This window comes from Argiope bruennichi, chromosome 8 (assembly GCF_947563725.1).
Source record: "Argiope bruennichi chromosome 8, qqArgBrue1.1, whole genome shotgun sequence".
NCBI lineage: Eukaryota > Metazoa > Arthropoda > Arachnida > Araneae > Araneidae > Argiope > Argiope bruennichi.
In genome coordinates, this window is record NC_079158.1 from 66,867,561 (window position 1) to 66,880,670 (window position 13,110).

The window sequence follows — 13,110 nt, forward strand, 5'->3', positions numbered from 1 at the left end:
GAAAAAAAATTAGTATTTTCTTTAGAATATAATAGTAAGATTACGAATACTGATACGAAAATTACTAACAAATAAAACAACTATTATGTAAATAACGTTTTTCGTTAGCATAATATATATTTTTAAGAACGAAATTTATTATGCTGTTTAAAATTTTCATTTATATTTTGATGAAAATCCTTTTCTCTGGAGTTTTTAAAGAAATTTTTGTATATTGATCCTAAATAAAAATAATTGTTAATGAATTTCGTCACTCTGAGTAAAAATTATAAATAAAAATATTTTAATGTAATTTTTTGTTTGTCAGTTTATGAATGGTTTCATTTTCTTTGAAAGATAATATCAAATGAATAATTTATCTGAATTTTATAAAAATATGAAAGCTTCATAAGAATTTTAAAAGTTTTGCTAGTTACACTGTTGATAGTAAAGAAATATACTGGCTAATAATAATTATACTGTGGCCGATATCTTAATTTTTTAAGTTTTTCATAAAATATCTTTTAGAAAACTACTTTTTTTGTAATCTGATGTGAAAATTTTCAATAAAATATCTTTTAGAAAACTACTTTTTTTTTTTTTTTTTTTTGTAATTGATGTGAAAATTTTCAATAAAATATCTTTTAGAAAACTACTTTTTTTGTAATCTGATGTGAAAATTTTCAATAACATATATCTTTTACAAAACGGCTTTTTTTGTAATTTGATGTGAAAATTTTCAATAAAATATCTTTTAGAAAACGACTTTTTTTTGTAATCTGATGTGAAAATTTTCCGTAAAATAACTAAGCGTTGATTGTATAAAACAGAAATTCATTGAATATGGCTAAAACGCTAAACGTCTATCAAACAACTATGTTAACATCATCATTTGGTTTGATGACATTAATTTCCATTCAGAAACAATAAGAAAGCTATTTTGAAGTAGACTTTGATTATTTAACTGGTTCTGATTTATGTATTAAGCAATATTTTAACTAAAACTCTTCTCCAAACTTCAATGTTATCTATCTCTAGTAGTTTTAATTTTCAACATCAAATTTTAATATGAAACAGATTCTCTTTTATTATGGAACTCTGATCTAATCTCGGATTTAATTTTTTATTCCCAAAATCGAGATCTTTAAACCGGATAAAAATGGTTTCAAACTATTTAATACAACATATTTGATGTCACAGATTGTTATACACGCTTCCAGTAAATGCGCTGGTATTCACAACACAAGTTAATTGAGAACATTTAACATATTGACGGCACAATACAGAACCATACGAAAAGGAACTGTATTGATGCAAGATATATTGCAAAAATGCATCTTTCGGCAGCCAAAAATCAATTGATTCATACAATTTCACAGAGACTTCCCCACTCTGGCATGCTCTTCGCCACTTAAAATATACAGATCATTTACACCCGACTGTCTGCAAGTAATCAGTGTTCAGTTGCATCGTGCTCATATGCCTTCCCCGAGACTACTGATCCAAACAATTCTCAGTCAACTGGAGATCGCAACGCCATCTCTTGGAAGATGGGAAATCCAAGGATCAGATACCAGTGATCATAAAATAATTTTCTCTGTTTTTAGGCATCTACAACTAAAACTATTGAGCAGAATGAAACAAAATTTGATATAGGATAGAAAGGCTTGGAAAATTGAATTCTGAGGGGGGGGGCTTAATCTTAATGACAAAAGTTACTAGTTAAAAGTTGGCGCTACCAGAACGGAAATGGATCAGATTGAACGCATAGGCAGTGGATTGTGCAAAAGTTTATTAACATCCGAATTATAAAATGTATACATATAAATATGTTATCATACTGTATGAAATGAACGGAAAATAATCTTTTTTTAATTAACTTTAAAGTCTTCTTGCTCATGTGCAAATTTAATGAATGTTAGCCTTCTCTGTATAATAGATATTGCAACAGCAGCTTTTATTAAATTATTTTTTGTGTGGCTGTGAGAAGAGGGCGATTTCATTTCTCCTTGCTTTCCATAGTATGAGTATGAAATACGATTCCAATTCTATGTGTTTACCACTGCGACATGTCTCCTCATAATATGATTATGGTCAAGTCGGACTAACAGCAACAAAGCCTATCTAACCCATTTTTCTTGAAAGGACTTTCAAAAAAACCTAACCTTCAGGCTTTAAAAATAACCTATAACAGACTGCTCCGACCCGATCGAAGGCACACGGAAAGATCTGAATGACCGTACTGCCGCAACAGCAATGGTTCAGTCCTAAATGCTATCACCAGCCACGGCACAACCCTTCCCTTGGGAAGAACGTCTCGTCATAATAATCACCTAAATGTTTATCTGAACTTCATTTTAAAACAATTTTCAGGCAAGAACTCTATGGCTATATTTCAGCATTTTTCAAGGATGTAGTCATATTTCCAATAGGAACAATATTTTACCAAATTGCAGTTTATGTCTTCACCCTTTATAATAACTCGGATAAGTAATTCGATGCAGAATTATTCACTTAATGCAAAGTCTTGTTCACTGCACCGAAATATATATATATAATTGGTTTCAGTTGAATTTTTCCGAAAAATTTATCTACATTTTCTTACCTCATTATAAGTAGCTTTAACAACGTCTTGAATGGTACTAGAGTAAATAGCATAAAGAGGAATCTATGCTATTATCATTTTCTTCCATCTAATGGATGTGTTGAAAATATTGAATATTTTCTTCCAGGGCCCACTTTGCTCGGGGGCTTGAACCCGGAACTGTACCGGGTTGGTGCAGAAACGCCGGAGGAAGAAGTCGTTTTCCCGGATGGTCACGTGGGCCGTGTGTGGATGGGATTGCAGTACGACTCGGCAGGAGAACGCTTGTTGGTCTCTCTCATCAAGATCAAGAACCTGCCATCCAGAGTGTACGGATGCAACAATTGCTGTGATCCTTTTGTTAGGTAAGGTTCCGTTTGCATTTCACGAATCTTGACGAAAGGTGAATAGATTCATTTCAAATCTTATAACTGCCTCTATTATGAAAAGTGTAAACTCTATTCGTTGTCCATTTGCAGATTTGTTCATCTTTAGAGATCAGCAAATAGTTTCAGTTGGGAAAATGTTCTAAAAATTATAATATTTATTTTAATATTATTATAATTTTAATATAATTATATAAATAATAAATTATAGTTGTTTGAATCAATAAATTTTGGTTAAAAGTACTGTGGTTTCTAATTTTTTTCCTACAGGGTTATGGTACTATTAGCCATTTAATTAAATATTCTTATTGCCTTAAAATTTTAAACATAAGAAGTTCCACTCTTTTGCAACAAAAACTGATGGAGTTATAGTCCTGTTGATGGAAATAACATTGATTATAGAAATATTTCAACAATCATCATGGATTGTATATACCCACACTCCTTCTACCCCACATTAAATTTAGAACAGCGACATATATTGTCACATACCTGGTTTCTAAGTATTATAAAGTGACTCACAACCACCGATAGACTATCTCTCGGTCTATCGGTGGTTGTGACACCATACAATGAGATTGCCTACAGAGCCATCTAGTATCAAATAATAGAGTTAACTTTCATATTTTTAAAATGAAGGCAAAAAAGACCATTTCAAAATCGTAGATCATCTTCGATTTAGTACGAAAAGAGTCCTTCAGAGCAGTAACGCGATTAAAAAAATGTGTAAAATACATGTTTATTTTGCTCGCGATTTTCCGAACCTGTGACAGAATAGCTCACAATAATAAGTAGAAAAACCTTTTTCCGTTAGACAACAAATACAGTAGACTCCCGATTATCCGCGGGCGGGTTATCCGCGGTGCGGATTATCCGCGCCTGCCGCACAAAGTTTTTTTTTTTTTTTGGGGGCCGATTTTTTCAAAAAGGTGCAGTTTTACAGTTATGCTTTTGTAAATACATAATACATTATAGTATTAAAACAGTACATATGTATTAATTTTTCTGTGTATCCTTGACGCCTCTCGTAAATACTAAGCACTTTTCTGTTTTCATTAACAAAATGCATTTTAGGTTAGTTTTGAGTGATATTCTAAAATATTAAGCGTTAGTTAAACATTTCCTGCTGTTTATTTTACGTTTTATTGTACATAAAACGATTTTTCAAAGTTGGAATGACTGTTTTCTTTTTTGTTATACCCGTTTTTAGCTTTTTTCGGATTATACGCGATTTTTGTTATCCGCGGCGGTCGCGCCACCCAATTCCGCGGATAATCGGGAGTGTACTGTATCGACCCGATGGCGTAGAGAATTTTGAACACCGAAAAAATGACGTACATACTGATAACCAATTTTTCTGTTTTCAATTTTTCTCTTGTAAGAGTGTTAGAAATCGTGACCAAATAAACGCGTTTTACATTGTGGCGGATTGAGATGCGCTTGGATAGAACCTCGGATCTTGTGGCTCGCAGTCCAGTAACATGACCATGATACAAAAGCAATTGCTCCTGCAGCGTAGTTGTTAACTGGCTTATAAGCTTTTACCACAATATGTCTTATCTTCAGTATTATTACGCTTTATGTGTTCATTCATACTAAATAGAATAATTTTGTAGCAGACTTTTTTTTATGTTCCTTGCACAGTTCCTTTCGTTTTTGAGACCGGTTCAACGCTAATTCCGTTGTTTGCTTCCCAGTGGAGCTGTGATCGACTTGACCGAATAGGCACTTAATCACTTTTCTATACCTAGACACAAAGTTTGTAACAATACTTGTCACCGTTCTCAAGCTCATATGGAAAAGAAGAAAATTGGACACCCTATAACCCTATATTCTACATATGTGTCATGAGATAGTAAATATATTGTCATTATGTTATGTGGAATACAAATATTATCGTTCCATGTATATATTTATCATTTAATATATAAAAAAGAAACCTGAACAACCACTTATACTTAATTAAAATTCTGGATCTTTAAATTCTATTACATTATCTTATTTTTTTTAACTCATTTTATAATATATGTTTGAAAAGATGGCAGAAATCATTACAAAGTGAATTTATTCTTGTAAGACGAACATACAAATATTCATAAAAAGTTTCTGCTAATTAATTCTCTGCAATTAGTTTTGATTCTTTTTGACTAAAAGTGTTTATTCCAAAGATTATTAAAAATCTAATTCCAAAGACAATAAATTAAAAGTATTTATTCTACAATAGTTACAGATTTTATTCCACAGACGATAAATGCTATATTTTCAAAACTAATTAATTCTCATATTCTAAAGACGATATGCTCAACTCAAAAAGTAATTTAATCTTCTTATTCTGAAAATTTCTCACCTCTTTCGTACATCTGAAAATTTTCTTCATATTTCCAACAATTCAACATCACAAAAAATAATCTTGCCTTAAAAACATCCTATAATCGTTTCTAAAAATATCCAATTCTTTCATTTCAAAAAACAACAACATCGGAAGAATATATTTTAGTGTAACTGCACTAAACCAAAAAAAAATTTGTTTTCTACTACTATATGGATTGATGCTATAGCCATTTCATTTAACCGCCTTCCTTCCCTTCCCGTTTTTTTCCCCTATCTCTGAGTTAAATCTTTCAATTCCGTTTTTATCGCCATTTTGATAAATCTGAAATCTTTTGCTATCGAGATTCTATCCATATCGCTAGATTATTGTATAGAATCCATGATTCCTATTTGTTCATTGATACATTATTCAGCTGAAAGTGGTTGGAGTAAAATTTTTACTTTTAATCTTTTCTAGAGCGATGGTAACTATACTTTCCACCAAATTCATCCATCTTTGTATGCAATTATGTCGGTTGGCATAAATTCTGACAAATTTTTCAATAAAACAAAAGCCTAGATATTTCAATTCCTTATCTCACACAAAATGCTGTGCCTTGATTTGTCACTTAATTATTAATTAATCTAATTAATCAAATTAGATTCATCTAATAAACTTAAATTAATCACTTTTCTTAAACCACTCTGAATTCTAAAAATATCTTTATATACTATGAATAGAAAAAAAAATAAACTTTTAAAGGGTTATTAGCAATGATGCGCATGCCTTTACAGCTTATCCATTAGTATTAAAAAGTTGCGGTACTTTCTGAAAATATTTTAAAAGCTTGTTAAGTCTTATTCCCCACTTATTTCTTCTTTCTCTTTGAGAGGAGGGGGTATTTTTCCTCAATAAGAGTTTGAAAAAAAAATTACAAAATAGTAGGAAAAAAAACAGAGAAAATAGAAAATGAATCACTAAGTATCAGATGCAGAACTTGGAGCTGCACAGGAGTCAACCCCAGATGACACCAAAATTTGCTCACCATGCAATGACAGAAAGTGAAAACCAAAAATCCCACCCCTCCCCGAGTTAGTGGCAGCTGAACATCTCTGAATGCAAACCAAACTTGGCACACGGTTAACAGAGTGTGGTGCATTTTATTATTATTATTATTATGTCATCCCTATACGTTCAGCTCACCTTTTCACTCTTACTCCAATGTTCTTCGCTTTTTCTCTTTAGAAAATATTTTATTCTAATTTCGTTTACAAGTTGCTCTGGCGAAAAATCGTCTACTTTAATACACATATTCCTTTTCTGTCATTACAAAATCACTGAACGAGAAAAAAGAAGAAGCGGCGATAATTCTCTAAAATACAATTAGACTTTTAGGATATTTAGATTTTAGAATTGCATTTTAATTATATTTATTCTTTTGGAAAATATTTTTTTTTTTGCATCATTGTTTTTTTGAACCACTTAATTATATTTATTCACTATTGAGAATATTAGAATATTAGCACTGCATTTAGAAGAAATTATCAGCATGCATCATGGACCGTGGTGGCCTGGTAGTTAGGTCTCAGCTTCGGAACCGGAGGGTTTCATGTTCGTCACCCGATTCCACCGAAAAATCGTCGTGTAAGGGGGTCTGTTGCATGTTAAATCCGTCATGACCAAACGTCCTCCCACTGGCATGATATGGTGTGGAGAGGGGGGTACCAGTTCAGGTGTCGTCCTCGTCATCTGACCGCGGTTCAAAATTACGAGGTCAGTCCCAAAATAGCCCTAGTGTTGCTTTAAACGGGACGTTAATATAACTAAACTAAACAGCATGCATCATTTCATTTTTTCTAACCAAAATTCGTCATTTAACTTTCAAAATGCTTCGTCTAAATTACCATTAGATATAAAGCTTAATAATTTATTATTGTTATTTCTTAATCAAATGGATTAAATATTTAGAGACTATTAAGTATTCGAGATACGATTAAGCCAAATGTGCTATTATCTAGTACACATTAAATCCGGCGGAGTCAAATGTCCTCCTGCTGATGTATTATCATATAAAGGAGGGCTGCCGATTCAAATACAGACAATGTCATCCTTCCACGGCTTGAAGTTACATGACATAACCTAAAATTAACCTCGTTTGACTTTTAAAAGCCTAAACTAATTTGACTAAATTAAACTAATGAGTTGAACTAACGAAAACTAACAGTTCGTGATATATTTTATTCCGCCTTTATTCCCAGAAACCGATTGTTCTCAACTGGAAAATGATGACTTGAGTATCCGTTGGAAATTCCTGGCAAGTTTCAAGTTCTTGACATTTTTCCGGGGCGTTGAGAAAGTTACACTGTGTCATTCCATAGAATGGGAAAGAATAAAATAAAAGAAAAAGAATAAAAAACCGCCGGATATCAATACATATCTCGGTTCAAATAACAGTTTGGCTGTAATTAGATGTCCGTAATTCCATCCAACAATTATCGTCACTTCGAGTGATAGATAACGATTCTTTGGAGTAAATTCATGGCGGCTGTGAACAGTGTGCCTTTATTTAATTATTATCTGGCTATTCAATTATAACTTCAGCTCGTTGTTATTGTTCCCCTTTTCATTATTTCAGTAAATATTTTCGTTCGCTTCTATTTGGAGATAAAATGGGCAATCACTTATTCTACCAAGTGATACATTTCTATAATAAGATAAGAATTATGTTTGTTTGATACAATGTAGTGTTTAAAATTCACTGACATTTTCCCTATACATAGATTAAAATTTCGCTTGTTTTTAATTAATTTTGAAGATACTTTTATAGAATTAATTAAGGATACTGAATTCTTTTTAAATTAAGCTGCTTTTACGATATCATTTGTAAAATGTCGATTTTTAATCAAATATTTTCAATCAGATTTTTGATTGTATAAATGATGCAAATCAAATAGAAATGAAATAAAGGAATTATTATCAGTTTCTACATAATAGGCATATATTGGAGTCTTTTATGTTAGCATAATACATGTGAAACTTTCTACGCCGTTCAGTTTTGAAATCTACAGGAAATAAAACACGTATCGGCTAAGGATAAGATACAATTATCTATTTAATGGTAATTGCATTTTTCACTTAACTCTGTCTAGATAAACTCCTGAACTAATTAGTAATCGTAATAGTAATTATCTAATTAGATGGCATCTTCTATTTTGGAAAGAAACGACATTACATGATGCTATGGACGCGTTCCAACATTGAATGCCAGATAATTAGTAATACTGTGTGGCGGGATTTTGATCTAAGAGTTCCAATATCAAGCGTTGAACATTCACATCTGAAAATGCTGTGGCAGTTATCGACTCAAAGAAAATTTCGGAAGCCATGCGTTTGTGTGTGGTTCGTAGCAAACCATACGTTTGTGTATGGGTCTACAGTAACTGTAGAAGAGCATTTTGCCGCCGTTAATGAGGTAAATAATTATTTATTAGATTTCATTTTTTTAATTAACAAATTCTTCAATATCGTCTTCCATCGTGAATGATCCTTTTAAATTACACAATGGTGGATCAAATTTTACTGGGCCTGATCCTGTCAAAAAGCCACTAAAAATGGAGAAAATACATAATAAAAATTTTATTGACTTAAATTACTAGGCTGATAACTTTAAATAAGCCTTGTAAGTTTGTTCCTGGATAAAGGGGATATGAAGGGAAAATTTTAAACTGGTTTTTCTCCTTTTAATAAAAAGATATTAAACTAAAAAATTTAAATTTAGTAAATATTAAATAAATTTATGAAATAAGATTTTGAAAGTTGTAATAAAATAAATACTTGAAAGTAAATTTTTAGGGAATAAAATTTGGCAATGTCGTTTTTTCGAAGAAAAAAAGTAATTCTACTATTTACTCTACTTCAAAGAAATTTTTGAAATTCCACTTAAATTCGTGTTATACAACAGGGAATAAAATCAATCAATAAATACCTTATTTTGGGGGAAAATTCGATTTAGTTGATAAAAACAGTCGGAAAATGCACATTAGTGTATTTTTATGAAACAGAATTTGAGAACTGGGAGGAAATAACCTTTTATTCTAAAAACAAATGTCTATGATTTCAAAATATATCATCTTTTAAATGATATTTGAGAATTCTTACTCTGTGGCGATTGATTTTCGAAAAATATTTAAAAATAGTGTTCAGAGGTGTAACAATCGGTCATCAGAAAAGGAATTTTAGTTGAGATTTTTGGATAATTGAGTCAAAACAGGAATTTTAAATCGAATTTTCAGTAATTTTTTCTCTTAAAAATCGGCTGTTAAAACACAATTTGAAATTTTGAATACTTTTAGAATAAAAATTTTTTTTTTTTAATTCGGGAATGCTGTTTAATACAAAAGTATTTATAGTCATTTTTCGCCGACTCCGTCGAATATTTCAAAAATAATTTAGAAGTTGTTTTTAAATTCTTATCAATCATTTCTTTATATCGACAGGTACATAAATGAAATTCCAAAACTTTTGCACGATTTTTTTTAATTTATCATTTTTTTTCCAAGTTTTTTTATAAATTCCTTTTCTGATCTGATTAAGTTGTCACAATGTTCAATGTTGTATAAGCCTTTTTACGGCATCATTTATTAAAGTTCACTCTTTTCTCTGAGAAAAATAATTTTTCACTCAAACGCGAAAAATCAATGTTAAAAATTCCGCACCCATCCCATCATTTATACATAATAAAAGAGGTGTTCAAATGAAAAGATCAGAAACGTCGTAATAACGTAACCGTTAACATATTTGCCGTTATGGGAGAAAGTAGCAAGACATCTACGGATGGGATTGGAGTGTCCGGCGTAGATCGGAGCAAGCGCGGGCGCTCGCATGCACAGGAGAGAGCAGGGGCTCTTTTAAAGAGTGCCATAATGCAACCATGGCAATGGCAAAAGAGTCATTAACTCCGATGTGTACTGTGAGACACTCCGTAGACTTCGCGGGTCCATTAAGATCAAAAGATTGGGCTTACTCACGGAGGGTGTGGTTCTGCTCCATGATAACGCGCGTCCACACATCTCCAGGGTCACACACGCTGAACTAGCCAAGTTCAAGTGGGAACGGTTCGACCATCCGTCCTACAGCCCTGTCATATCACCTTGTGATTTTCATGTGTTTTGTTCTCTGATAAAACATCTGAAAGAGAAGCGCTTCAACTCGGACGGTGAACTCAAAGACGCTGTGAAGGACTGGGTCTCGTCACAGCCACAAGAATTTTCGGAATAAGGAATCCTTCGGCTCGTTAATCAATGGGATCGTTGTGCTCAGGCCTAAGGTGTATACTTTGAATAAAGTCTTCATTTATACCCAAAGTGTCGTTTAATACCTTTTCATTTGAACTCCCCGTGTAATTGTTCACTTAAACGCGAAAAACTAGTGTTAAAAATTCCAAACCCATTCAATCATTTATCCCATAATATATCCAAATCTTAACTCAGATACCTGTTTCGGATAAATATTCCAATAACTTAAAGCAATAAAATTGATGAGACATTTCATCGTGTAGCAGAAATACTTGCCTGCGAATTACTTCATTCAAACGTTGGATTAAAAGTTTAAATTAGACGCACTGTAGAAGTCTGTTTCTCAAGCGTCTCAAGTGTTCATTCACAGGTCCATGAAACACTTGAGACGCTCATGGATCCTACACAATATATATATCAAATTATTACATTTATAAATAATTTAATTTTAGCTTATCAGTTGTCAAACATGGTTATTCGATGCATGTACCATGGTCGAGCACCACAGTTAAGGGGTTAATTGATGAAATGGACTTATATAAATGAAATTGTATAAATTGTATAATTCAATAAATCAAATAAAAGAAATCGTTTTACGGACAGTAATTAATTTCTCGTTTGAGCAAAAAACTTTTATACTTTTTTCTTTTCACTAAAGTACTAAAATAATTTTTCATAGCTGTACATTTTCCACTCCCCGCTTAATTATGTTACTTCATTCATGAAGATTCTAAAGGATATATTTACAATAGCATTGATGGGTAAAATAAAGAAATTTAATCTTCGATTTGAAAGATAATATCTAAACTGTTCTCGAAGATCGTCCATGAAATCTAAAAGTATTTTGAATTATCTCTTTGTTTATAAAAATAAATTTGCTCAGATCGGATTTGCATATTTCCTCTTCTCCAATTTCCGGTAAGAAATGCATTCGCATTGACAAACAAACCAAAAAAAAAACCTCAGAAAAAGAATTTAAAAAAGAACCTTTGAAAAAGAATTTTATAAAGATGAATGTCTCTGCTATAGAAAGAAAATTATTTCCCTCCTGTGATAATTTTATGAAGCCTTATCTTGATCTGATACAAAGGATGCTATTTTAAATCTTGGTGTAAAATGAAGTCAAAACATTACATTTATTAATGTTTATAAGTAACAATTATATCATTTTTCAAAGAACTTAAGCGGAAAGATATTGAATCCATATATATATATATATATATATATATATTTAATTATTCGCTGTGGCATACCATATAAAGAAGACAGACAAGAAATGTGTAACAAAGAATGAAATAAAGGAAGCAAGTTTTTACTTTTATATTCGATACTATAAACCTACCTCTCTAAAATAGTTGCTGAAAGAATAGAGTTTCCACATTAGATCACCGCTAACAATCGCCATTCATTAAAGCTTTTGTATTTATTCATACAACAACCATCGAATAAGCGTTGCCAATTAATTTTTGTAATCCATTATGCATTTTTCCGATAAAAGTTTAATTATCACATCATAGAATAAAATAACTATCACTTACATGACTTGCAAAATGACGTGTTTCATGAGATTATGACGTCAACTGAACTGACTTTATTAATTGAAACCGTGGGAAAACGCAAACAGAACCTATAACTTTATTTAACGAACTTAATATTTGGATTTTTGGCTCTGTTCAGATTGGTAATTAGGATTCATTTAATTCTTATTCCGTTCACTTGTCTGAAGCAAATTTATGCTCGCCACTAAAAAGAATTGTCCTGTTTGATCTAATTTTTAAGTTAAACATGCAATCATATGTAAATATATAACAGCACAATCATATATGTTGTACCTTTAAAAGTGTGATTTTCATACATTTTGTCCAAAGAAAATATTTGACCGATTTAATTATTCGCATATTTAAGGAAATATCTACTAATTAAAGAATGTTTCATTTTATGTTAATTATTTTTGCTTCAGTTGTTGGAAGTTTAATCTAAACCTCTCCTATCGTGTTTCCTTAATGAGTACATCAAATTATCTGGCTAAGTAATAGCTCGATAATAATAGCTCTCATTAGCTTGATAATACTCTCGATTACTTAACTAGTGAATTTCTATTGCAGGTTGCCGATTAAAGAAAATGCTTAACACTTGCAGAAGACTCATTTACTTATTTTGTTAATAATTCAAAATGTAAAAACAAAATCACTGTTGCTTAAGGTAATATGAAAATCAAATTATTTCATCATATGTTGCCTAGGATCATATCCTCAATTCAATACCCTCTCAAACCTCCTCAGTTTTCAAACTATATGCTTATATCAAATTAAAGAGCATGAAATTTTTTAAATTTCAAGTTTTTATTTTTTTCCAAGTTTTAATATTTTTGCAGATGTGGGTTATAAACTACTTTTTCGTTTTCAGTAATTTACGAACCCCTGGATTATCAAATTGGTATGTTACCTACATGAAAAATAACCTTTAAGAATGCGCTTTCACTTAGAAGAAAATGACATTTTTCTTCACAAGTATTCACCAGAGGCCTGAACACAACTGTCCCACTGTTGCAAGAGG

General features: G+C 31.4%; 1 protein-coding gene across 2 annotated transcripts in view; it reads left to right on the forward strand.

The window, feature by feature from the left end:
- The window catches only part of LOC129981237 (synaptotagmin-15-like), a 358,403-nt gene that overhangs the window by 309,728 nt on the left and 35,565 nt on the right, over positions 1 to 13,110 (forward strand). For both annotated transcript variants that reach the window (XM_056091995.1, XM_056091996.1), the window contains exon 4: positions 2,712 to 2,928. In XM_056091995.1, coding sequence (XP_055947970.1) covers positions 2,712 to 2,928 — 217 coding nt within the window. The remainder of the gene's footprint in view (positions 1 to 2,711; positions 2,929 to 13,110) is intronic.